Source organism: Gouania willdenowi, chromosome 19, assembly GCF_900634775.1.
Source record: "Gouania willdenowi chromosome 19, fGouWil2.1, whole genome shotgun sequence".
Classification (NCBI taxonomy): Eukaryota; Metazoa; Chordata; class Actinopteri; order Blenniiformes; family Gobiesocidae; genus Gouania; species Gouania willdenowi.
Window position 1 is genome coordinate 598,009 of NC_041062.1, and position 27,684 is coordinate 625,692.

The window sequence follows — 27,684 nt, forward strand, 5'->3', positions numbered from 1 at the left end:
ATGTTATTTTCAAACTTTTTTTATTTCAACTGTTAGAAACATAAAGGTACACAAGTACAGCTTGATGGTATGATTATGCATTGAAATATTAGTGTTACACACATACTACCCAGATACAAAAACTAATAAAAAAACATAATTAAAACAAAAACTGATACATATGTATACATATAAATATATACATACATATGTATACATATAAATATGATCTAATGCATGATGTATCATGAACTCTGTTCATTAATAATAAAACACTGTTACTTAGTTTAATTACCTAAAACTACAAAGATCATCAGTTTGGAAACTCACACACAGATTATCACAACCATTAACTTTCATTTCCATAAGTTATAAATATAAGTTTACTCTCTTCTTAAGTTTTCAGTCCAGCCCTCTGTCTTTTATGCCCAATTTATTATTATTATTATTATTGTTATTATTATTATTATTCAGAGTTATAGTTCCCGAAAAGGACAGTATACAAAAAAGATCAACAAATATATATATATATATATATATATATACTTTATTACATTAATTATCAAACAAAATGTCATTTTCACAGACAACAACTGTCATCAAAAGTACACTGCATTTAAAATAAAATGTCTTTAAATAAAACTAAATAAACCAGAACAAAGAAAGAAAACAATGGACAAAAAATAAATTAAAAAAAGACATACATTTATGGAAATTGGGGATATATAAAAAAGTACCTTTTTGTCACAGATCTTTTGATGAAATTATGTAAATGTATCGTCTACGTTATCTATTTTTTGCAAGTTAACTCTAATTCTTTGTTATTTTTTCATCATATTTTCTTATGCCTGCATTTTTCTTTGTATAAAATAAATTCTAAGAAATCCATCCAGGTCAAATAATCCTTTATTTAATGGTATGGTTTGTCTTTAATCTGCTGTAAAGCATTTCTCAGCAAAAAAATAAATATTTCACTATATTCCCAACAATATGCAGCAGATAATTTAAAAATCAGCATATTTACACAGTAGAGCTGTGAGCAGCTAATCTAATGCAGATGAAAACAGTGAAAAGATGGATATTAAATCCAATATTGACCACGTTGTCAGAAACACAACGATAGATCAGCTGATGTGTGAAATAGTCTCGACACATGACGGATATGGATTCGTCTGGTGTTGATGTGTAAGATGGCAGAAGAAAGTGATGACTGTGTGTTTTTATGAGGGGGAGTCATGCACTTTGTGAGGTGTCACTTATCAACAGTCTATAGATCTGTAAACATGGGAAACATAACCAGAGCAGGATAAACCACAGCGTTATCTATATATATAGATAGATATACAGTATATCCATGCCTTCAACCATTCATAAAAGCAAATGAGCAGGATTGAAAGCCAAAAGGAATGAATATAGTGAATTATTAATATTATCTCAGAGTGGCAGATATTTATCTTATTCACTGAAGTGCTTTATTTACAGAAACACAGAGTGACTGAGTTGAATAATGGATAATAATAACGCATCCAAGCATAATTTCATCAGCAGAGGCTGATGATTGTTCTCACACAGAATAACATGAAGTCAGAGAATTACAAGAAACCAACCAAGGCCGGTTATTAATCAATTTTTTATGTAAAAAGTTGTTTAAAACAAGCGTAACTGATTTGGTTTTTTCACTGCTTCCTTAGAAACCATGCGTGTGTTAAGCAGATGTGAAAGTAACTGATTACAAATACTCACGTTACTGTAATTTAGTAGCTTTTATGGGTACTTCAGTATATTTCTAAATCAGTCATTTTACTTAAGGTTGTTTTAAGAGAAGTAATTAGTTATATTTCTACACCCAACCATCGAGTAAATTATTATTTTTTCATTTAAAATGATCAACAGACATAATCAAATGCATCACATCATAACCGACCAATCAGATTAAACGTAATGTACGGCACCAGTTATAAATGTATTTATATTTAGAGGCTGATACATTTATTTTCTTTAATTGAATTCATTGGCGTTCAGACGCCCACACCAAACATATTAATACCATATATATACAGTATATACAGTATATATTAATTGATTAGGAAGCCTAACAAGAGAGAACTGAGGGAAGAGAAACTAATTAGATGATAGATTTTATTTATTAGTGTATTTTACAGACATGAGTCAAACTGACCCGTTAGCATTAGAGATGCTAACAGAAAGCTAACACAAGAGGAAGGTTACGTTTAATAAGGTTATTTATTAAAGGATCAGTAATTAGGATTAATTGAAATTGAACGTTAGTAATTTAGAATGGAATTTAATTGACTTTCAAGGGAAAATAATTAATTGTTAGTGTAAAAAATGCCAGTCACCGTAATTGTAATTGAGTTGTTTTTGATCATGGATAATTGAAGAGGTAATTGTAATTGAAAAATGTAATTGACCCCAACCCTGGAAACAACATTCCTCTAAATGTGATATACAGTAAATTCCAAGTGGGAAATTAATTGAAAGAATTAATAAACATCAAATGTAATGTTTTCCCTCTCAGACTGAAACAGGCGGGTCCTCTGGATGACAGCAGCTGTAAGCCCTGCCCCCTGGCCGCCTCCTTCCCTGTGTGTGGATCAGATGGACACAACTACGCTTCTGAGGTGAAAGAACATTTAAAGCCTCAAAGCTTTCACTATTTATTACAGCCTCAGTTGTTCTATACAAGGTTTTTACCTACGTCACGTTCTGGACAGTAACACGGATGTGCGGCCATATTGGAGGCACTCAGAGGTAAACACTGTGATGTATTAATGTCTGAAACCACAGAAAAGCTCCTTAAAATACATTATAGATGTAAAGACATACAGGGAAGGACTTGGTCATGATATTTGTTCAAGTTATGGTTTATTGGTGGTACAGATCTATATGAGTTAGATCAATGACGACCTGGAGAATCTTCTGTCTATTACGTATCCTGATATGATCAACTACCTGGTTTTAACCCAATATGGATCATTTAGATAAAGGTCTGACCTTTGACCTGGAATACAATGAGAAATACAGCTCTACATTTTAGCTCTACATTTTAACATCTGTGTTGCTACTGTAGCAGGTTATTAAATGTGATTATATTAAGTCAATAATGAATTATATTATTATCATCACACTATAAAATGAGTTCAGAGCTGCTGATATCAACAATTCTCTAACCTGACAAGAAATGGGACGAACACATTCAGATGTTGTCCAGATGTTTGCCTCGTAGATCCTGGTTTAGCTTCACTAACCACTAGCTCCTCCTTTCCTCTGATAACTGTTGACATTGTTCTGATGATTTATTCTAACTTTTAACAGTTTATAAAACTCTAAATGTTTTTCATGCTCTGACTGATTGACACAGATAAAATATTTCACCATTTCCTTTAGTTCCACATTTGGAATCTGCTTTGTTTACCTGCTGAGTACCTCCAATATGGCCACTTCCTGTTTGATGACGCGGTGAAAACCCTCTATAGTCTTTTAAAAGTGACTGTCATTGACGTGATCCCATCCATGTGCTGTTTCCTGCTACGCTGACACACACACACACAGAGTCAAGTTGGTCTTAATTGTGTGCTGTTCTTGACTTGGAAAGAACTATAATAATAATAATAATAATAATAATAATAATAAAACATCAAACTTGTATAGCACTTTTTTGAACACTCAGACGCTTTAATAACCATACCTTCAATTACTAACAAAGTCTTCCAATCTTATACAATTGAATTGTTGGTATTTTAGTTGCATTTTAACAATATTTAACATGTGAATAGTATTTATCAAGTATTGACAAAGAAACAAATCGAATATTTTTAATCCTAATTTTTTTAACCACTCTTTTTTTTAACAAAATCAGTTTGTTAAAAGTAATTTCACTTAATATACTTTAACCCAGGTATTTTTAAACAGTTTTAAGCAAAGTAAATAATTTCTAAACTACTATTTTAACTACTTTTAATCATTGGATTTTAACAAACATGGCATAAATTAAACAAGTTCATAAAACCCATTAAACAATCATTGAAATGCCTGGTTAATAATAAACAATTTTACAAACTTTAACATTCAACATAAGTGCCCAGACTAATGTTTAAGTCAAGTTTCCTGATTATTTTTGAACAAATAATATTTTGTATGATCCAAACATGTAAAGAGTTCTAGACTTTGTGTGAGTGATGGCTGACGCTGGTCCACCGTGCAGACTGACTGCTGCCAGGAGTCGTTATTGATTCATGGCCATGTTTTAATTCTGACCTTGCAATGCAGGAGAGGCTGAGAAATGACAGCTCATTCTGGTTCTCTAAGTGCTGCATCTCATCTGAATGAGCAAAATCCCTTTTCACTGCGTCAGACACACCATAAATATTTGAACCTCTACTTACAGTGTAAGCTGGAGCAGCAGGCCTGCCTCACGGGCAAACATCTCAGCGCCCTGTGCACTGGATTCTGCCCGTGCGCCACCGCTTCTGTCACCGTCACAAACACGGACATCAAACGTGGCAAGTTTCCTCACCCTGTAAGGCACACGTTGGCCCGGGGGCCAAATCTGGCCCCTGGGCCAGTGGTTCTCTAACACTTTAGGCTCTTATTTCTGAATCCATCTCCCCCCTTTGTCCGACTACGACATTTTGCTCAGAAAACTATTTAAAAACATCTATAGATCATAATGATGGAATGAACGACTGATAACACACATTGTAAAGAATCTTAGTAAATAAGTAAGTAAATAAGAGAAAATAAACAGTATTTAGTGCAGGGGTTCACAACCTTTTTGGATCCTTTTCTAGAATTAGTTTTTGATCATGTTTGAGCTCAAATATATATATATATATATATATATATATATATATATATATATATATATATATATATATATTCCTGCATATTCAACTTCATATTATTTATATAGTGCAAATTACAACAATAGTCATCTCTAGTTCATTTTAGTTGAACTATATTTATTATTTCACAAAGTGAAAGTATGAGATTGTGTTTAAATTTAAAAAAAAGAATAATGATTAAAAAAAAATTATTTTACATTTTTATGAAATATCATGTGACCCCATTTAAACTCCAGGTGACCCCACGTGGGGTCAAGACCCCAAGGTTGAAAAACCCTGATTTAGTGGCACCTGAACAGATTTATTTCTATAGTTTTTTTATCACTTCCTGTCACTTTATTTGTTATTTTTTCACTCTCTCTCTCTCACAGACCCACTGTAGTACCATTGCGTACCACTAGGGGTACACGTACCCCCATTTGAGAAACACTGCTTTAGAGCTAATTTAGCCCTCTGCAGAAAGCAAAGACATCAGAGAAACAATGAATCATCGCGTAAATTACCTCCAAATTAATTCACTAATTCAATGAAACTCATTTTCATTTCATCTTATTTTTCATCTCAATTTTCTTCAAATTATTCCACAAAATTTCTCCAAATTATATAAGAATTTGTCACAAAATCAAATGAATGTAAAGTGAAGATCCTGCTGGGACTGATACAGTATCTGTCACTTACTGTTATGATATTATAAGTGTCGTATATATTTTATTATTTATTTATATGTGGAAGTGCAGAACAGAACACAATAATGATTGAATTACATATTTTACTGTATAAGATCTGTTAAGATAAACTGTTCAGTATTTGGCTGCTCTAAGGATTTATCTAACGTCAGTTTGAGATTTATTCATCTCTGGTTTAATCCCTGATGGATTATATTTACCAAATACTAACATAATCCTCCATGTGGTTAACTGTCCTTTCAAATGCAATCTGATTAATTATTTAGAGTGTACACTATCAGTCAATCCACCCAAGCACTATTGATTGCCAATACTCTGGGGTTGGAGAAAATGCCAATTGATCAACCAGAGGAAATGTCAGACTCTGCAATTATTTTATTTGAGACCAAGACCAACGCTAGGAAAAGGAAATGTTTCTCATTAGCACTTAATGTAATATTGTCTTTGATTCTGCGTATGTCATTTATTAGTGAGAGCGTCCTATACAGCAGTGTGTGTGTGTGTCTCCAGGTCAGGTGACCAGCTTGTTGTTGTTTGAACTTCCTGTTTCTCTTCTCATCCACAGAGAGCTGCACCGGTCAGGACCTGGCAGACCTGGGTGACCGCCTGAAAGACTGGTTCCAACTCCTCCACGGAAACTCCAAGCAGAACAACTCTGGCAAGCCTGGCCCTGGCACCGCCTCAGGTTTCAATCTCACAGCGTCTGCAACATCTCTACAAAGTTCACGTCACATCATCTCCTTTGTTTCCAGCAGTCCTGGAAAGAAGTCTGGTCGCCAGCTGCAAGGACTCCATCGGATGGATGTTCTCAAAGTTGGACACCAACAACGACCTGTATCTGGATCAAACAGAATTGGCTGCGATTAACCTGGACAAGTACGAGGTCTGCATTCGACCTTTCTTCAACTCGTGCGACAGCTACAAGGACGGGAAGGTCTCTACGGCGGAGTGGTGCCTCTGCTTCTGGAGAGAAAGTAAGACTCTACAAAACCAGGCCAGGGTTGGGGTCAGTTACAATTACCTTTTCAATTACCCATGTTCAATTACAATTAAATTACAATTATTTTCTATCCCAAGAAAGTCAATTACAATTATGTTCTCAATTACTAAAGTTCAATAACAATTAATCACAATTACTGAGCCTGAAATAAATCAGCTAATAAAAGTTAACCTTCCTCTTGTGTTAGCTTTCTGTTAGCATCTCTAATGCTAACAGGTCCTAAATCAGCTGTAAAATACACTATAAACTAATATCTATCATCTAATTTATTTCCTATATATTGATTACCTTGTTAGGCTTCATAATCAATAAAAATAGAGGTTTTAATATTTTTAGTGTGGGTGTCTGAGTCTTTTATGTCACTACACCCCTGGATTTAATTTTTTTTAAAGGTAAAATGTGGGAAAGCTTGATATAAATCATATTTTAATAATTATTAACTACGTATGTGTAGAACTGTAACATGGTTCCCCAGTTTTGCGTTAAATTATAATTGATAAGTCAATGATCTGAACACACCTGAATGACAACATCATTTTTAAAATGATAATTATAATGTAAAAGGTAGATTCACTGTACCTAAAGACTAATAAAATGAAAAGTACTGTACGTACAGGGCTATGGTGACATGGAATGCTCTTTCAAGACAAATTATTCAAGAAATAACAAATTTAGATTTAAGAAATAAAATAAAATACTGAAATAACATTTATTAACAAAACAGCTCTCGGTGCATAATGATGTATAATCAAAGGGTAAGTTTAATTAGTTTTATGTGATCTATAAATGTATATGTATATTGATATATTGTAAATGTGTATTGTTAAATAATCAATTATCTGATTGTTAATTGGAACTAGGTCTGACTGTATGAATATTGTTTTTGTTTAGTTTTGTAAATTGTTTTAGTTGTTTGTGTTGTTTAGTTGTGTATTTATTATGTGTTTATTTATTACACTAATAATAAGAGCAATGGCTCTAACCACAGATATAAATAAATATATAAAAGCCTAAATTATGGTGTTGTTGACACAGAAGTCAATAACTTTTTATGTTCAATGTGGTTGGAAAGGTTAAAGAATAAGAGGAGATGGTTTATGGATTATTCAAAAAGCAGAAATCTGTCCCTTCAGGAACTCTGTGGAGCCCCTGGAGTCAGAGACGTGTCCTCTGGAGATGATTCCTGGTGTTTTATAGAGCGTGTCACTGTAAAACTGAGAATGATGGAGCGTGATGGCTGCGGTGTTATGTCATCCATAACCTGAGCTCACATTTACCGCATCGCACACGTGCAACATCTGCTCTGTTTGACCTTTACTAAATGAGGAGGAGGTATTTGTGGAAATAACCTCATTTTCACACTGATTGTCTCATTGATCAGACATTTAAATCACTTGCTATGGATTGCCCTGGATTTCCAATCAATATCTCTCTGTCAGCTGTTAACATTATATATTATAATTAATATATTGATATTCTAATACATCAGAGAACTAAAGGGGTTATACTGGAGTTAATATCAAAGTTAACTATTTCCTTTATTCATCTTTGCGTTTACTTCCTAAAACACTGTAGCTTACAGTATCTTAGAGATCAGTGGATTATTGTGTGTGTTATGGAGGCTCTTTAACAGTCTATATGTTCTTATGCATATGATACAGGTGAACAGTGTTATTATAGGCAGAATGAATTAAGATGCTATTGTCTGTCATCACATGTTATCACCACAGAGCCACCTTGCCTCGCTGAGCTGGAGAAGATCCAAGTGCAGGAAGCTGCCAAGAAGGAACCTGGTAAGATCTTTTTTATAGCCAGACGTTAAAGTCCAAGTGATATTTAAAGTTGTTTCAATGCTACATTGTCTTTGTAAATCAGAGCTGTTAACCTGTTGGATCAGGGCTTCTCAACCTTGGGGTGGTGAGACAATGGGAGGGGGTCACCAGACGCCTTAAACAACCCAAGATTTGTTTTTGAACAATTTGAGCCCATTTTTCTTTTGCTCCTTTCAATGCATTTTGCTACATTTCTCCCATTTCTGACACTTCTACATCACATTTCAATGTCTTTTCAACACATTTTTTCCACTTTAAAGACATGTTCAGCACTTATAAACCATTTCCACCACTTTTATACCTAATGTCACATATGTTGACCCATTATTGTCACATTTAACCTATTTTCAACATATTTCATGCTTATTTTTTACCAATTTAACCACATTCACCATTTGTCACGGCCATTATTTACCAGTTTAATCTAATTGTTCCTACTTTTTTCCGTCACTTTTAAGCCAATATTGACACTTTGAACCATTTCACCTCCTTTTCCACCATTTTTGGTCACTTTGAACCATTTTATTAGTGATTAAAACCAGGATTTCCATCTTTAAGATGACTATAATAATAATAATAAACGTTCCTGGATAACAGTGGATATTATTCAGATGAATAAATAAATGTGGTTATCACAGATTCATAGAACAATGGACCATCATTTTACTGACTTTATGGATGGACCCCAAAAATCTCTCCTTTATTCCCCCTTATAGATGGTCCTGTCTCCACATGACTGTTCTTCAATGTTCATGTCTGTGTTCAACCACCTTCAGCTACAGTGGGGGTCCCTGCTCTCTGGGACCTTTATTTTGGAGGGTCCCCACTCTCTGGGACCTTTATTTTGGAGGGTCCCCACTCTCTGGGACCTTTATTTTGGAGGATCCCCGCTCTCTGGGACCTTTATTTTGGAGGATCCCCGCTCTCTGGGACCTTTATTTTGGGGGTTGGGGGCTGAAAAGCCATATAGGACTGTACCGTGTGTCTGATGAAGTCATCAAACAAGGAGCAGCTGAAGAAGCTCATAAATATGTGTTTGAGAATCATCATCATCACCATCATCATCAGGGAGACTTTCTGCTTGTTAGAGAACTTAGCTGTTAGGTTGACAGATTGTCCTGGAGGAGTTCTGCATGTTTTTCCATGTCACACTCAGAGCACCATCATGACAGTGAAATCACATTCACTGCAGCATATGTTGCTGTAACTTCTTCTCTGTCTGCATCCTGCGCTGACTAACAGCTTCATCACCAAGGTGTGCTGGCGTGCTCGTTTGTGTGTGCGTACACTTAAGAAACAGACGTGTGCTTGTGGCGTTGCAGGAATGTACATCCCCAGCTGTGACGAGGACGGTTATTACAGGAAAGTGCAGTGTGACCAGAGCCGAGGAGAGTGCTGGTGCGTGGACCCGCACGGAGGAGAGATGATGGGCAGCCGAATCCATGGCAACCCCGACTGTGGTGAGAGCTCGAAATAAAGAAACAAAAGAAAAGTGGAACACTTTGAACAGAAGAAAAGAAGCTTCTACACAAACACAATCTGCTTTAAGCCACTGGTGGTTATAGATGTCGTCTTTTTAACAGTGATACACTTTTTTACTTCCAGTTTGATGCAACCTTTGCTTGTTGGCCAATATCGATATCGATCGGATGTGATATCAGCACAAATCTTACATATTTTTCTTTACTTTTATATATTTTATATTGCTGAATGATATTTCTTAGGTTTAATACATTATAGACTATACTGGAATAAAATAATTAAAAATAATAAATGAGAGCACCCTGAAAAATATATATAGTAGATAATATATAATATAGATGATGTACAATTCATACTGTATTTATTTATACTTTTTATACTATCAATTTTTATTTTTAAAGTGCAAAATAATCACTAGTTTAACCTAAATGTAAACATATTCTACAACTGAAGAGGAAATAAATAAATAAAAAAAATTAAATTACCCTGAAAAATAACCTCAATGAATCCAATAAAAACAAATGTATCAGAGATTTTAGATACAGTCCAATATAATCCGATTATTGCCAATAATGAACCGATATCAGGACAACCTTATTTTTTTTACCTTGTAAAAACTTTAAAATTGCAACAAATGCAAAATGGATGAAACTTTTAAATTTAGGTGTGAACAAAATATATGTATCACAAATATTACAAAACAAAATATGAACCTTTGCGTATTGCACAATTCTACATTATTGTCATTATTATTGGGACTAAATTCTACAATAATGGTTGTGTCACTTTATGAATTAAATAAATCACTATTCCATTTAGTGTTGCAGAAAAAAACAGAAATAACTCGTTGTGCCTACGTCTATAACATGTCTTGTAATTTTTTACATTATTTGATGTTTTTTTGCCAGATGAAGTGGTGGATTATTCTGGAGATTTTGGGAGTGGCGTGGGATGGGAGGATGAAGAGGAGAAGGAGGCGGAGGACAACGGGGATGAGGCAGAGGAGGAGGAAGAGGAGGCTGATGACGGGGGATACATCTGGTAGAAGTGGACAGCTATGGTACAACCGCTAAAAATAAAATGGGATTATTTGGATGGGACTGTGTGGGTTGTGTCCAGATACGTTGCCCAGTTTTCTTTCCTTTACGTGTGTGTGTGTGTGTGTGTAATGGCTTCATTCTAATCTCTGTTGGTGTGTTTAGAGAAACAAATGTGTTTGTTTTGCTCTCCAGGTCTCACTGACCCCCCTCCATCTATGCATAGATACCGTAATACAGTCATTTTCTTCATAAATTCCTCAAGTATTCTATCCACTGCTTTAGGGGATCAATAATTCATCAGTTTGGTATTTCAGACAGTAAATGTATGTTTAGTGAAGATAAAAAGATCAATACCACTGCTGTTTTAAAGCATGGAGATGCAGTTTGTTTTTAAGTTATGATCACGGATGGACTGGCAAACTGCCATACCGGCCATCGTCGACCCAAAGTGGGCCGGACCACAAGTTATTAGTTTTAATTTCTGATGAGTGAGTGAGTGGAGGCAGACATAACAGTATTAACAGGTGGCCAAAAATGATTCAAAAGTGGCAAAAAAGGAGTGTAAATTGACTAAAATGGGTCAAAAGCAGTCAAGAGTGGCCAAAAAATGGGGAAATAAAGAGGAAACAGGTGGTTTGTAATGGCAAAGAGGAGCTTAAATGAGCAAAATGTGGAAAACAATAGTGAAAAGGGGCAAAAATGTGGAACAAAAAGAGGCAAAATGTAGGAAAAAACTTAAACAAGTGGTATTTATTGGACAAAAGTTAACTTATTTGGATGAAAAGTGGCCAAATAAAAATACAAAAAAGGACAAAAATTGGATAAAAGTGTAAAAAAGAAGTAGAAAAAATGGACAAAAATAGGAAAACATTGGTATTTATTGGCAAAATAACTGACCTGACACCATGACTTCTACATGGTGTCAGGGCTGAATTTTGGTCCCAGTCCATCTCTGGTCATGACTAAATGTAGGGAATCATTCACTATTTTAAAAAATCTGTTGATTTCTTTTTATTTTTATTATTATTCTTTAGGTTTATTTTTTTTTTTAAAAAAAAAAAAGAAAAATCAAGAGCAAAATCTGTGAAATATTGTTCCAAAGGCAGATTTATTTATTTGATCTTTCGATGCATAAAGCTGTCATACCTAAAATCAAAAGTGACATTAGTGAAGCTGAATTACTGTCACGCTTTAACTCACTATTAATCTATTTCATAGATTTGCTTCACCACTCATTCACAGTGTTTTCTCGTGCACTTCTCAGTGGACGGACACATTTAACAGCTGCTTAATGCACCACTGTTGAGTGAGTAGAAACAAAGCATCACTAATAGGAGTAAATAGTGACTTCACATTGGGACGAGAACTCAGCGTGGAACTGTAAATAATACGCTATATGTTGTTTATCACTCATGTCCTCAAACGTCCATCCATGACACGTGTCAAAGTGTTCAACACCATGTGATGATGTGGGCGTGTACATAAAGTCTGGCGTAAATGAACTGTAAAGCAGAGTTCAAAGGATCTTAGTGTAAATCTAGCTCATATATCTCTATTACAGGACCTACATGTCAACATGGATGAACTTGTTTAATAGAAACCTATAGAATGTCATTTAAGTAGAAGTGACTCGTCACTATTTTCTGCTTCCTCATGTTGAAGAATGTGCAGTTTTTTTTCAAAGCGCTGTATTTTGTGTTCATTTAAAAAAAAAAAAAAAATGAGGAAGAAGAAGTGCATTACTTGAAGTTCTGTGTGTATACTTGAATTCACACTGTGTTATTTTGTATTTAAAAAAAAATACTGTTGCCATGTCTTCATTCATTGCTATTGATGGATTTGTTATTGCATGTAAGTGGAAAAAAAAGAATGTACTTCTAGGCTGAGCACTTTACAAATAAAGGCACTAGAGCCCAGCGGGAGGTTGTTTTTTATGCTTTTCAATGCTTTCCAATCATAAAACTATAAAAAAAATTGGTTTCTGTTTTCATCTAATAAAGTTTGGTGATAATGAGTGTCGAAAAAAATCTAAAATATGCTTTTAATGCAACAGAATTTACAGCATTCATTAAAATAAATCATTTCTGCAGCTGTATTAACATGCAATTAGTTATTGAGTTATACATTTATTCACCTAAATAATGTTTGAAATAAATAGGGCCAAGTTTATACCATAAATGTATGTGATTATTACATTATTTAATTAAAATTAAGTTGGATATCGCAAATTCTCTCCCTTAATTATTCTTCAACAACTATACAAAAAAAGATTAAATGAAGCTTTAATATTAAATACCCAGGATTTACAGATTAAACATAAAATGCAAACAAATGCATGTGGGAAAAAATTATGACAGATTTTGAAATATTGCAAAAACAAATTCCTTTCATTTTTTTGTACGACGATCGTACTAGTTACTGAGTTACTGTATACACATTAAAATGAAATACACAATTGCAGCAGTTGACGACCACACGGCATGAGAGGAAAATAAAAACACAAAATACTGTAAAGTGGTTGAAAGAATCTGATTCTTCATTAGTTAAACCGTTTACACATTACAATTAGCACCAGTCCTGTTCCTATAGGTGAGATCAACAACAGAGATTACATCACAGGTCACATGACTGACATTTGACCAATCAGCAGAGACCTGGGAGGCCTCCAACTTCCTGTTTTCTCTGTAATCAGAAACATGTTCATGTGGATCAACTTCCTTTACATTTATGATTGAAACATCTAAACTAATCATGGTAAGTTGATCAAACTCACATCTTTTATAGTTGACTAGTTGTACCAGGTGAGGAAATATGTTGTGTTTGTGAATAACTTAGTGAAATTACTGCAGGAAAAATGTTTGATCATCATATGCTCTGTTCACCTAAAAATGACTTATTTTGGTTAAACTGTTTTTAGACATGAAACATCTAACAGGTACTTAGCACAATTTATTTATAAAGAAGATCATAAAACTTAGACCATTGTGTTTTAATGTTGCTAAATATTTTTATAACATTTATAAAACAGTGATTCAGACTACTTAAAACATTGTTTAAATATGTGTAATTTTGAGCATTGGTTACCTAATAATAATAATAATAGTTCCATTGCATTTGTTTAGTAAGAGAGTGAGTGTTGTCATGGCAGTTAGTCCTGCATTTAGTGACGATGACGAGGTGTCAGACACTGATTGTGTCCCACCCACCAACAACCAGGACATTCCAGACCCAGATGACATCACTTCCTCTGCGTTAGTACAGTTACAGTTAGAACAAAGGTGATGATGAACAACCAAACATGTTTGAGTTTTAAAGGGCCACAGATTTTAGGTAAAAAGAGCAAATCCAACATCAATGTGCCCTGGTTTGAACTTCCACATATAAATAATATATAAATGATAAAGTATGTGATTATATCAGTTACTGCAGGATTTTCACTTAAATTTCCCTCATTTTGGGAATTTGGGGAAATTCCATGGAATAATTTGGGTTCTTTCTTTCAACAATTTGAGATTAAAAACGACTGCTGTTATATGATGTTAGTCTGAAGTCTGCAAATATTGTGGATTTTAATAGAATTTGTGTATTTAGAGGAGCTGAGATAACTACAACTAAATTAATCTGTAATTTACAAAATGTTTATTGTTTTTTCTGTCATTTTTACTTCCTTGAATTTGACGCTGTAAAGAGTATGAGTTGATATGATTTGAGTTTGATGCATGTGGTCTAGATGGAGGCTACACAAAAGTGTCCTCAGGGTCTTGTGACAAACTCATTAATACATTTTCAATTAAGACGTTTGTCTCAGAAATAATCAGTGACGTAACAGTGATGCAAACAGATCTTTGTTCCAGTTGCTTCTGTTTCATAATCAGAGCTGATGTAACGTTAATAACAAGCGATGCAACTCAGCAGCTTACTTTTATGTTACCTTCAGGGGCTTTGATGTCCTCTCCCTGCTTCATATGGAAGGATTTAATGATATAGTGTGAAAACTTCATCATAGCCTTGTTTTTTTAACACATATAAATCTCCAGCGCGAATCATGTTCAGATCATTCAGAGACACATTCCTCTGTGGACGAGTCTCAAAGGAGGGAGAAAAGACTAGTTTTATAAATGTAGTGATAAACTCCCACTGTGTGCTCATCTTTCCAGTATTTTAAAAAGTGCGTGTAAACCAAATTATTAAAAGAACTAAAACATTTTCAAAAATCATGTGATTTTCTTGAATTATTCCACAAAATGTCCTCAAATTACATAAAAATGAGTCACAAAATCAAATGAGTTAAAAGTAAAGATCCTGCACGGACTGACAACAATAACTACAAAAAATAAAAATAAAAACCTGCCGGAGCTAAAATGGACCAAGTCTGAAATTAAACCCAGAAACAAAACAAAAAAAAGAGTTTGTGGAGAAAAATGTGGAAAACTGCCAGGACTGAAGTCAAATATTAAACATGACTCAGCAGGAAAGTGTGTTTGACTTTTTCTGAGTGTAGTGTGAGTTCGGTTCAATGGGATTGTTACGAGTCAATGTGTGTGTGAGAAATTGATCCTTTGAAAAGGTCAAAATAATGTTGCACAATAATTATTGCAGATTTAACATGAGTCGGTACGTGAAGGAAAGAAGAGGAATTATCACTAAGATGAGACGCTAAAATGCTTTCAGAGGTCAAAACGTAAGGGTTAAAGCTGGTATTTCAAATATTTAAAAAAAATAATGATCTCATTAAAAACATTAGGTACAGTATATGTACACGAAAAGAAAACAACTTTATTTGACTAAGGAAGTACATGGGAAAGGTTCTCATAATACTTTTATATTACTGTATGAACATTAAAGCACTGCTATATTATCAATTATTAAGGTTTATGCAGCCAGGTACAATTTTAAAACTGTTACTGTATGTTAAAAACATCAGAAGGTTCTTCCTTAAAAGTAGCAAAAAGGTTAGTGTGTGCGAGTGTGTAATTTAATAAATGATAAAAGCAGATAAAAACCACTAACACTGCAGAAATACACTTAAGACTTTATTGCAGGATTTAGTGAAGCTTGAAAATTATAGATTTATTTTTTACAGTAAGATAAATGTTTTTTTTCTCCTGGCCTGAATAAAAAAACAACAACAAATATCTTTGACATTAACTTTAGGTAAACATAAGAACATTAATGAGATGTTGATGTTTGATCCAATGCTCTTACTTCTCGTAGTAGAACCATTTGTTCACTGTGAAGGAAGAGGTGAGGGTCAATATCAGTCATAAAACAATAAAAATAAAAACACAAACACACCTGAGCTCGGAATAGGATCCTCAGCTCCCAAAGCTGGTGCCTAATTTTAAAACAATATGAACATTAGAAATTAAAACTATACATCAATCAGCTTAAGCAAACTCTCAGAAAAATATTAAAAAATAACTTTCTTGATGCACAAAACTCTAAAAATACATAAAAGGACAATAAAAATACAGAAGAATACACAAAAAGGCGATATTGCACAACAATGACTCGAATAACTCAAAACACCAACAAACATACACAATATGATTCTAAAAACACATCAAATGAGAGAAAAGGACACAAAGGGACAACAAAAATACATAGAAATGACTCCAGAAATGCAAAACGACAAAAAAGTAGACAAAATGACTCCAACAACACACAAAATTACAAGAGAATACACAATAAAACAACAGAAATTGCACAAAAATGACTCCAAAAACACACAACTACAACAAAAATACATAAAACAAGAGGAAAAATACCAAATGACAAATAAGCTTTTGTTATTTCCTGTATTAATGCTCAGATTGGTCATTATTTTAAGTGCTGGCCCTCGGATCGTCTTTATTAATACAAATATTTGAAATCTACACGTAATACAATGTGTTATTAAAACAAGCCAATGTAATGAGGTCTTAAAATATGTCATAAAAGGAACATACAGACTTAACCACAGCGTCAGCATCTGCAGCGGAGCAGAAGAAAGGACTGTTGGAAACACTGGTGTTCATGCTGAGTGATGAGATAGAAAACACACATTTAATCCATTTATACAATAAACAACACCACAAAGTAAATAAATGCTATTTCATACTAACATACAGATGTTTAGTCTACATTCAGGGCGGGGCCAGATTAACACTTCACTGTACAACAGGATTACTATAATATAGCAAAAGAATAAATGCATTCCACTAATATACATAAATACACCAATATCTAACTGTCATCAAGTGCATATTGATGTACAGATGTTTAATGTTCATAGAAATATAAATGCACCACTATGTCCTCTTGTCAAAGCCCCTCACTCACACATGATGCTATGAAAATAAAACACATCAGCATCATCTGGAAAAATCAACCCATCAGAGAGGGAGGGAAGTGTCCTCCATTTTCAGATCAAATAAATAAGTAACATCCAGTATGTATTTAACAACACAGATGTATTGAATGTATAGAGTCATCACAGAGGAAAATAAAACCCAGAATCTGATTGGATCAAGTACTATTTTGTTGCTCGGCTCATTTTTCACCTCAGAATTCAACAGGACAATCATGTGGTGCAATGTAAACCTTAGTTTTCTCTCAATAACAATAAACAATTACAGCATTTTCATTGAGTCATCACAAGGAAGGAAAAATAAATCAAATGCAGTGTCATCTGCTCAGAAAACAACCTCTAACGTCACAGTTTAACCAGAAAGGCCAACGTTAAACATTTACATCAACTGTTTCTCCATGTTTGCATTTTTTGAGTTGCGTAGAGGTTGATTTGCGTCACCTGGCTTTGACCCTCCTGGCCGTGAGCAGTGCAACGGCTCTGGGCGGCAAAAGATAACCAGATATTTCCTTATACCCTCACTGCCCCGGACCCTTTAGAGGTCACAGCCCTTTAGAGGTCGCGGCCCCTGGACATATGGTTAATCCGGCCTTGATTCAGGGCTCTTGCCGTGAATGAATTTGAGCAAAAGTATCTTTTTGTGTGTGTTGTAACATAACGTGTCCATAATCAGGAAGTAGCGCCCCCAGGAATAAGAAGGATCAACACATGCACTGAACAAAAATATAAAAGCAACATATCTTTTTTTTTTCTTGAGCTGAACTCAAAGATATAAAACTTCTGAGTACATAAAATGACTTTCTGTTAAACACTTACCAGTTTAACTCTCCTGTACTGGTTGCCTTGGATACGAGTGCTTTCCAAAATTCATGAGTGCTCTTCACAGTCTTGATGGCAAAGTCCTTGAAAATGTAAAAATAAAATCAAACATCTTAGAGTGAAAGGTTAAAACGTTGTATACTATACGTACATGCAGAAACTGAACTGTAAACATTCTAAAGTTGATTTCCATAACATTATATCTGATATTTAAAGCCGTGATACAAACTAAATGTTACCCTGTCCTTGAACTCTCCATTGAAGCCAAACTGGTTTTCAGGTTTTCCATCTGGGACTTTGTATGTTTTGAACCAATCCACCGTTGCCTCCAAATAACCAGGTTTTATTCTCCTCACGTCGTCAATATCTGCAACAGATAAAAAGTGAAACTATTTCACTGTTCACAAATGCAGATTGTGCTTCACTCTCACCGTTAAAGTCTCCAGCTTCTGGATCTTCAGCGTTGATCACAATAACTTTCCAGTCGGTTTCGCCCTCGTCGATCAAAGCCAGCGTTCCCAACACTTTGACTTTGATCACTTCTCCACGGGAACACACCTAAGAATTGGAAGTGCTTTGATGTACATGTACCAAAATGACAACAAACGAAGGTGTGTGTACCTTGTTTCCAATGTCACATATATCGATGGGGTCGTTATCACCGCAGCATCCCGTGTCACTGTCCTTATGGTTGGGGTCTTCCCATGTCTGCCGTGATAAATCACATATAATCAATCGCATTGATACATACAGTATATGATTGATTTGGGATGTAATGTAACAAACCTGAGGAATAGCTCCATAATTCCAGATGTATCCTCTGTGTGGAAACACGTTCGCTACATAACGAAGATTCCCTTTCTTCACGTCTTGTTTTAATGGATTAAGAGCATCTTTGGTGGCAATCTGAGAGATTGATTCAGAATCAGGTTATTATGGATCAGAACAGATTGATTACTATATTGTTGTATAGTCCAAAATATAATATTTAATGTTTAATGTTGGGTTTTTGTTTAGTTTAGTTTTTACCTTGTTTGTGTACATTATCAGAGATTAACACTGTGTGTAGTACAATCTGTTTTGTGACAAACATATACATTTTTCACTTTGTTGTGATTAATTGTTGTTTAATGTTTCTAATCATATCGACTGATTTGCTTTGTGGAAAATGAAACAGAAAGTATATTTATTTGCTAGATGCATAAAAACTGTACCTCCATCTTTGCATTCGTCCACCTTGGAACTTCCACAACGGCATGAAATATGTTCTGCAACGAGATAAAAATAAATGATGTTTTTCTACAGAAGCCTTTACATCAGACCTGCACTGTACGACAGAGAAAACTTACCTGTGCTTCATTTGCATAAATGGGAATATCATGAAAGGGAGATATGTATTTGCCCTCAGAGTTTTCTGTACAGATGAAACAGATAATTAGCAGTTACATCTGAAAACTAGCCTGATATTCAGTCATTATACCAAACACAAACACTATATAAATGAATCTAAAAGGTGGATCTTACTGAAAAACACTCTGTAGTCCTGAGTGTTTGGCTTGCCACGCTCCTCCACGGTAACGCTCATGTCTGTTGATCAGATGAAGCTCTTTTTATGGAGGCTGTGGACTATTTGTACAGGACTAAGCTCCAGCCTGACGGGCACTCATTGAGGCATGCGCATTGCTTAAGCTCAAGGTTAGAGACCTGACAACATGGCTGTAGTGGTATAAAGGAGTGTGATGATGGAGTCATGATGTCACTAACCAATAACAATCCTTGTGTTGTTTTAAACTGTACTTTTGATTCTGATTTCTCTGTCATGGCGTCTGCGTGAACGCTGAAGCTGTGATGTGAAGTGTGGACCTTCTTTGCGTGTGGAGTGGTTTTATTTTCCATCCCATCCTGTGAAGATGTGCCTCTTAAAGCTTCTTTTCAGAGGAAAAAACAGATGGAGGCGACTGGTGTTAGCCATAAACCAATTACAGCAGGATTACAGTTTGTTCATGTTGAGACTTCTTCACACTCGTTTGATAACCTCCTTATAGAGATTTATCTTTAGCAACAATTCACTTATGAAATAAACCAATATTGCATTAAAAACTACATTTTTGTACATATTTGTATTAATGCTGAGTCCTTCACTGTGAAAACTTTACTTAAATATTTAAACATAAGGTTGACATTAAGCTGTCATTATTAACCCTAACTCCACTAGATCCTCCAACTAACGCACAAAATTCCAACATGGCTCCAAAGGTGTCATAAGTTAGCGAACGACACCTAATGACATCCTTCATGACACCGTATTCATGCTAATGACACTGTAATGTCAGCCTTATGGATAAAACTTCTAATAAAGTGTGACCAAAAGTTCTCCATGAATGTTGGTTTTGAACAAATAAACTAGGCTGTTGTTCATACATAGAAGGTTTTATACATTAGAACAGGAGAAATACATCCATCTGTAACCATATTATAGCTTTTATGGAGGATTTTTAAATATATATATATGTAGTGAAGTCACAGTCTCGCCAGCAATGGAGTCACATGACCTGCACTGCTAAAATGTTTTTCCTGGTTTGAAAAGTTCCTCTTTGGTTTTATTCTCTAACTAATGTAAGCAACATATTATGGTATTTGATATAAAAGCAAGCTGCAAATCATGACTGGGATCAAGCACAAATAAATTATATTCAATATGATCAAAGTATTGTAAACAAAGAGACTCAGAAGCTAAGATTTAAAAACTTTTATTTTTCCATTTTGTTTTATTAATATTCATATATGTATTTATAATGCTATGGGATCAATTTGAATTCATTTAAAGAACATATTTTAATCACTTTTTCTTACCATATTTTTGCTCCTTTCAATGTATTTTTGCTACATTTCTGACACTTCTACATCACATTTTAATGTCTTTTCTGCACATTTTTAACACTTTCCAGATATTTTCAACATTTATAACCTTTTCCACCTAATGTCACATATGTTGACCCATTATTGTCATTTTTAACCTCTTTTCACCAGATTTCATGATTTTATTTTTTTTTTGCCAATTTAACCAAATTCACCATTTGTCATGCATATTATTTGCCAGTTTAAACTAATTGTTCCTACTTTTCTGCCACTTTTAAGCCAATATTGACACTTTGGTTTTTAAAATCCCATTTCACCACCTTTTTTGGTCACTTTGGACCATTTTATTAGTGATTAAAACCAGGATTTCCATCTTTAAGATGACTATAATAATAATAATAAATGTTCCTGGATAACAGTGGATATTATTCAGATGAATAAATAAATGTGGTTATCACAGATTCATAGAACAATAGACCATCATTTTACTGACTTTATGGATGGACCCCAAAAATTATAGATGGTCCTGTCTCCACATGACTCTTCTTCAATGTTCATGTCTGTGTTCAACCACCTTCAGCTACAGTGGGGGTCCCCGCTCTCTGGAACCTTTATTTTGGAGGGTCCCCGCTCTCTGGAACCTTTATTTTGGAGGGTCCCCGCTCTCTGGAACCTTTATTTTGGAGGGTCTCCGATCTATGGAACCTTTATTTTGGGGGTTAAAAAGGTTTAGAACCACTGATCTAGAGAAGAAATCATGATAAAAACAGCAAAAAGTGTACAGTATTGTTTTTATTTGTTCCTCATGTAATTAATTATTTTTTTCAAAATGCATCAACATTTCAAAAGAGCTGCACATCATGATCAGCCAAAGGACTAAAGAAAAGGCACCGTCCATATTTAACTATTTTTTTTGCATCTTTGAGGCACCAAAGAGAATGAAAACATTGCCTAAAAATGAATAAATATTCACATTTTAGGATTCTGTGGTTGACAAAATGTCAAACGTGTGGGGAGATTTTAGAGCAGCCAGTGTGTTGGAATCCAGCGGGTTTGATCTGACGTTGATCCACTTCAGTGCAGGCATGGTAGACAACCTCCCCACAGGTATTTCTGTTGAGTGGAGAGCAACAACGTGAACTCAAACTTTTCTTTTCAGACAGTAGACTATTATTCTATTATATATATATATATATTATTATTACCTGTGATGCTGTTTCCTTCCAGGTTGATCCTCTCCAGCGTGGCTATTTCACAGAGTTTATCAGGAAACACAGAGAAGCTATTGTGGGACAGGTTGATGCTGGTTAAATGTTCCAGTTCTCCCACAGAATCCGGCAGTTTGGTGAGAACGTTACCCTGAAGGTCCAGTTCTGTCAGATATTTATTTAAACACACAAACACCTGCGTTTCAACATTAATGATGTGACCAAAGTGTAAAAATCAACATTTGATAGTGTGCGTACCTTTCATATTAGTGAACGTAGAGAAAAACTTGCTTGTAATCGCCTTCATTTCATTGTCAGCCAAAGTGATCACATAGATGTTCTCTGAAACACTTCTCAAAACCTTAAACACGCCGTCTGGGAAGGAGATCAGCTTACAGTTTGACAAATCTGCAGAAAAACAAAATGATTTGATTTATTTTTTGACAACATAAATTTCATGACTTTTAAATTGATATTTTGTCTCCCCCTGTTGGTGGAATTAGAATCAGTGTCAACTTCAGGAGCCAAATATAGAGCAGTTTATCTTAGGAGGGAAAATTAGTCATTTCATTATTATTGTGCTTTAGTTCCACATATAAATAAATAATAAAATATGATAAAAATCAAAGCGATAAGTGACAGATATCAGTCCCTGCAGGATCTTCACTTTCAATTTATCTGATTTGTGGCCATTTTTTAATGTCATTTGGGGAACCTTTGTGGAATAATTTAAAGAAAATTGCAGGATTTAAGAAAAATGTAGTTCTTTAAACAATTTGAGATGAAAATTACTGCCACCATGTGATAAAGCATTGGCAAAATGTGAACCCTGCTAATATTATGGAGTTTTCATTCATTTGTGTATTATTTTAAAGATATTCATTTACAGGATAAACCTGTAATAAAGTCATCAGCTGAGAATCTGCAACTGAATTTGTTGGTAATTTACACAATGATTCATGGTTTCTCTGATTTTTATATTTTATTTTTTGCTTTCTGATGCAGGCCTTGAGTTTGACATTTGTGGCCCAAATAAAAGCAGAAAGGCATGAGAGACAAATACTAAAATCTTACCCAAGGTGTCTTTGCCCTCCTCCACAGTTGCATTTATCCTTCGGGCCACATTAGCGATTGCCTCAGCCATTGTTGTGATGTAACTGTTCTGGAAACAAACAAAATAAAATAATAAATATACACAAAATGGCTCCAAAAACACACATTTTCTTTCCCATATTAATGCTCAGATTGGTCATTATTCTAAATGCTGACATGACTTGTAACAATGTGGCTCCTGGGAACAAACAAACATATTTTTGTGAATTCCCATTTTGAAAAGAGTCATTGATTTCTGATGCAGATGGTTGAATACATACATTGTTTATCCAGGAATTAAATAACACAACCACAGGAAGAGGCAACATGATGCTTTGGGTAGAAACATGCATCATTTTTCATATAAAGATATAAATCCATCAGAGGCCAAATGGAGGTTTGCCCTGATTGGTGGGAAACGATGATGTAATGATGACAGTAGTATTCTATTCTTCTTTCTGATCAGTGTAAACAAGCCACGTGAATCCCATTTAATTCTACTTTTATTATATATCATTTTTACTATTTCATATGTATTGTTTTTACATGTTCAAAAATACAGAAATAAATCAATTATATATTTAAATCTCATTGACAAACCAATATCACAGACTACAATGACAGGAAACACTAGAGTCAGAGCTAAATAAACATATACATAGTTGAGATTTCAAATTATAAAGCAGCTACAAAACCCGGGGGCAAAACATTTATAATGTTTGATACCTATAGTGATTTTTTTATTATTATTTTTTTAATAAATAAACGTTCCATAAAGAGCAACTTAACCATATCATAAGCTACAGTGTTGTTATTACACATGTTGGGCTCTAATCTTCACTTCTTTATCTGGAAACAATTTGAAGCGACATTATCTTGTTTTAAACAGTCAAAAAGAGAAATAAATGACATGTTGGACTAGACTCACCCACAATGGAAACGAGAAACAGCCGCTAAAGCAGCCCAGCTATGCGACAGTGTATTTTTAGCATTGGTGTTACAGTTAAAGTGGTATACATGTTAACTGGTGATTACCTTGGCAGGAACATAGATGTAAAAGTGTAGATAACACACTACTCTTTAAGTGACAGGGCTTTACATTGTTTTAGAAGGCACGATAATAAATAATAACTCAAGAATTTCTGATGTACATTGTGCTGCATACAATTGTAAAATTAGACGTAGTTTAAACAAGGAAACTGGGAATAATATTCCGCGTTTTATTATTTTAATCAAATGTTCTGTATTAATAGCACATGTTTTGAATTTGTAAATAAAGTAAACCGCATAAAAATCGGTTGAGAAATGAGTAAGTTATGATTTCTTTTCAATGTACATGCATTACCTTTAATGCGAACGTTGCCCCAACCAAGATGGCCGCCACGCAGGCACGTCACTAAGGGAGCTGACGTAGCTAGTCTTAAATATATCTATGAACAGGAGGCGTATTCTGAAACAGGTGTTGTATATTTTATGTTTAAAATGTTGTGTTTGCCCCACAAACGTAATGTTTGTTGCTTGCTTGTCTGCAGAAATATTAAAACAATAAAAAAGGGAGATAAAACGATTGCAGATCGCCTGAGTACAATATATTTAGCCCCATTTAAAAAGAACGCTAACAATCTTAAAATAAATGCTCAGTTTTTCACATAAATATTTATTTACCAGCTGCTGCCGTCTGGAATGTGTTACTGTAGCTTCAATGTCCGTATTATGAGTCTCTGGAAGAGCTTTTTAATCAGGCAACAAGGCCTATGATTCATAAGTTATGAGGGGCAGTCACATGGTGTTGCCTGTAATATACGTATAGTCACGTTTACATTACAAGGTTTTTATTTTTTAAATTACTACAGTTTTATCAAGGGCGAAGAGCTAAAGCTCAATTATTTTACTCTTGTGTATATTGAGATGTAACACTAAATTAATTATCAATCATTAAAAACGCTTGACTTTCCGGTGACGTAATCGGAAGTCGATCTTAATTTAGAATGGATACCATTTGAGGCGGTACATTGTGCACTTTAGTTTAGTTTTCTCCGGTGCTGTGCTTTGTTTGTTATTCATGAACTAATCTACCACCTCGTCAAACATTAGCATACGACAGAATAATGCACAGGTTATTGTCAACAGTCGGATTAAGTGGCTACATTTGTCTTTTGTTGATGTAAGTAAAACGCACACGGAGAAGTGACTCAAACCGGGAAGTGTGTTCAGGAGAGTCAGTGCTGCGCTCTAACGAGACCCGTGTCAAACTCAAGGCCCGGGGGCCAAATCCGGCCCTTGAGAGCATCCGATTCGGCCCGCATGTGAACATAAAAATGAGAGAAAATGTGAATTATTAAGTGAATTACCAAATAATTTATTTGTAGATATCTCCGCCCCTCCAATGACAAAATGACAAAGATTCAATGAAATTCCACATTATAATGCTTATATCACATGATGACAGTTACTTTTCATCTAAATTGTTGAAAAAAAAAATTTTTTTAGAATCTTCCAATTTCCTTCAAATTATTTCACAAAATTTACCCAGATTACATTTTTTTAAAAAAGCACAAAATCAATAAAATTTAAAGAAAATACTATAACTTGTTTGAATATTGTAGGTTCCTTACATACTTTCTATATCAATTATACGTAGAACTTAAGTGCAACCTAAGGTACATAATGTTGAAATTGCCGGTTTTCCTGTGTGAAATCTGTGGCCGTATTTGGCCCCTGAACTATAATGAGGTCGATTCCCCTGCTCTACATTCACATCAGTAAAAATGCATATTTTAGGTTACTGTTAACCCAATAAATGATATCAATGTATCACAATGACAATATTTATTTAGGCTATAACTGCCAAGTCATTTTCTACTCAGCACTGGCTTCCGTCAAGTTTAGAATAAATTATAAAATATTAGTTCTGACTTTCCGAGCAATACATGGTCAGGTCCCTCAATATATCTCAGACTTGTTGTACCCCTACACTTCGGGGCGCAGTCTTCTCCTAAAGATCCTAAGAACTAAATGTAAAACCAGAGGAGACCTGGTGTTCCAGACTCTGGAATAACCTGCACCAGTCTCAGGGAGCTCAACTGTGTGGTCACTTTTAAAAAACTGTTGAAGACTTTACTTTTCAGAAAAGCTTTTAGTTCCTGGATTTTAAATTATTTTATCCTTTTATGATGCTGCTCCTATGATGTCAATGCACCCATGTTTTATTATTCTATTATGATGTTGCACTTGTACTAATTTTCCCACAACTCTGTACAGCACTTTGTGATTTTATCTGCAAAATGCACTTTATAAATAAATTACTTAGTTACTCATTTCTTATTGGTCTACAGATCAGTAGAAAATCCAATATGATCCACATTAAAAGTAGTCTTTTTCATATTTTCCATTAAAATGCACAGAGAAAGCAAAGTGCTGCCTTACCTCCTGATCTCCATCCACTAGTCCCAGCTTGGCCTCTGGAAAATTCCTGTTTTGTCAGTGTTTTTTCAAAAGAACTGTGAATACAATGTGCTGAGAATAATAGAACCTAGTTTAGCTTTATAAAAACAACCTGCCTCACCTTAACACTGTGTCATTATAACTGGGATGAGTCAACAATTATATTGTATCTTTATTTTTATATAAACTCGGGAATTAACATGATTTGTATGGTGATGTGGTTTTTCAATACTTATAAAACAAATGTAGACTATGGATGCATACAGTATGTGGATTAGAGATGGCTGATGTCATGATTTTGTTTTTCTGAACCAAAAAAGTATGGCATTAAAATGTTCATCCTAGTATATGTATTTTTCCTGTTAAACTAATCTTATTTATCACGACTAATCTACTATGTATCTCTATTTTACATTTTATGCAAATCACCATCAACAACGCCCAGTTAAACCACTGCCATGGCCTTGACTCTGGAAATTTCCTGGTTAGTCTGAGTGTTTCTTTTCAAAGGACATAAATACAATATGGCTTTTGAAACACATTGTTATAACATCCTGCAACCTTACATTATTTTGCTGACTATTTCCTTCCCGTACAATGCTTCACATTAATTGTTTCGAGTTTTCCCAACATGTATAAACACAAGTTAGATGTGTTTTTTGCTCGTATGTTTGCCATTTACAAATTAAAAAAATACATATGTAAATGTAATTTGTATAAATACATTTTAATATTAACAATGCATGTACAATATTTACAATAATATTAATGTAAGGATACAATAAAAAAAAACATTAAACCTGTACATTTTTGATTGTGGCGATAACTTAATGTTTTTGTTCTTTTCAGCACATTTGAAAATAACAAAATTCTTATTTCAAACCCACGTCTAAAATGTGCCTCCACATTAAAAAACAGATGCAAATGTTCAGTGCAAGGACAACTTTAAAAGAGCTTTTTCCCTTCTGGGTAAGTGTTGTTTTCTTGTTTTGTGGTTTTTTCTTGTGACTTCCGTTTGGTAACTCAGCA

The 27,684-nt window shown here is 34.4% G+C and overlaps 3 protein-coding genes across 5 annotated transcripts in view; 1 reads left to right on the forward strand and 2 right to left on the reverse strand.

Moving 5' to 3' along the window:
* Window positions 1-11,492, forward strand: part of LOC114481385 (testican-2) — a 36,974-nt gene extending 25,482 nt beyond the window's left edge. Inside the window, exons 5-11 of one of the 2 annotated variants that reach the window (XM_028476180.1) lie at window positions 2,519-2,621; window positions 4,388-4,502; window positions 6,096-6,215; window positions 6,283-6,504; window positions 8,261-8,323; window positions 9,685-9,822; window positions 10,753-11,492. In XM_028476180.1, coding sequence (XP_028331981.1) covers window positions 2,519-2,621; window positions 4,388-4,502; window positions 6,096-6,215; window positions 6,283-6,504; window positions 8,261-8,323; window positions 9,685-9,822; window positions 10,753-10,889 — 898 coding nt within the window. In that variant the 3' untranslated portion in view covers window positions 10,890-11,492. The remainder of the gene's footprint in view (window positions 1-2,518; window positions 2,622-4,387; window positions 4,503-6,095; window positions 6,216-6,282; window positions 6,505-8,260; window positions 8,324-9,684; window positions 9,823-10,752) is intronic. The other variant, XM_028476181.1, reaches the window with a different exon arrangement.
* Window positions 11,493-15,986: 4,494 nt separating this feature from the next.
* On the reverse strand, window positions 15,987-19,805 carry ppa1a (inorganic pyrophosphatase 1a). Its single transcript, XM_028476179.1, has 11 exons — window positions 19,577-19,805; window positions 19,402-19,466; window positions 19,267-19,320; window positions 18,839-18,958; window positions 18,674-18,760; window positions 18,484-18,610; window positions 18,292-18,419; window positions 18,050-18,135; window positions 16,833-16,902; window positions 16,180-16,219; window positions 15,987-16,114 (listed from the first exon to the last, which is right to left on the reverse strand). The coding sequence occupies exons 1-11, from the start codon at window positions 19,635-19,637 to the stop codon at window positions 16,086-16,088; spliced, it is 867 nt and encodes a 288-aa protein (XP_028331980.1). The 5' UTR covers window positions 19,638-19,805; the 3' UTR covers window positions 15,987-16,085.
* Window positions 19,806-21,683: 1,878 nt separating this feature from the next.
* lrrc20 (leucine rich repeat containing 20) lies at window positions 21,684-24,214 on the reverse strand. Of its 2 annotated transcripts, none has more exons than XM_028476707.1 (5): window positions 24,140-24,214; window positions 23,194-23,276; window positions 22,378-22,527; window positions 22,117-22,284; window positions 21,684-22,024 (listed from the first exon to the last, which is right to left on the reverse strand). In XM_028476707.1, exons 2-5 carry the CDS (start codon window positions 23,261-23,263, stop codon window positions 21,888-21,890), a joined length of 525 nt encoding a protein of 174 aa, XP_028332508.1. In that variant the 5' UTR covers window positions 23,264-23,276; window positions 24,140-24,214; the 3' UTR covers window positions 21,684-21,887. The 2 variants fall into 2 exon arrangements, with proteins under 2 accessions (XP_028332508.1, XP_028332507.1); XM_028476706.1 differs by having other exon boundaries at window positions 23,194-23,281; window positions 24,140-24,208.
* Window positions 24,215-27,684: the final 3,470 nt, after the last annotated feature.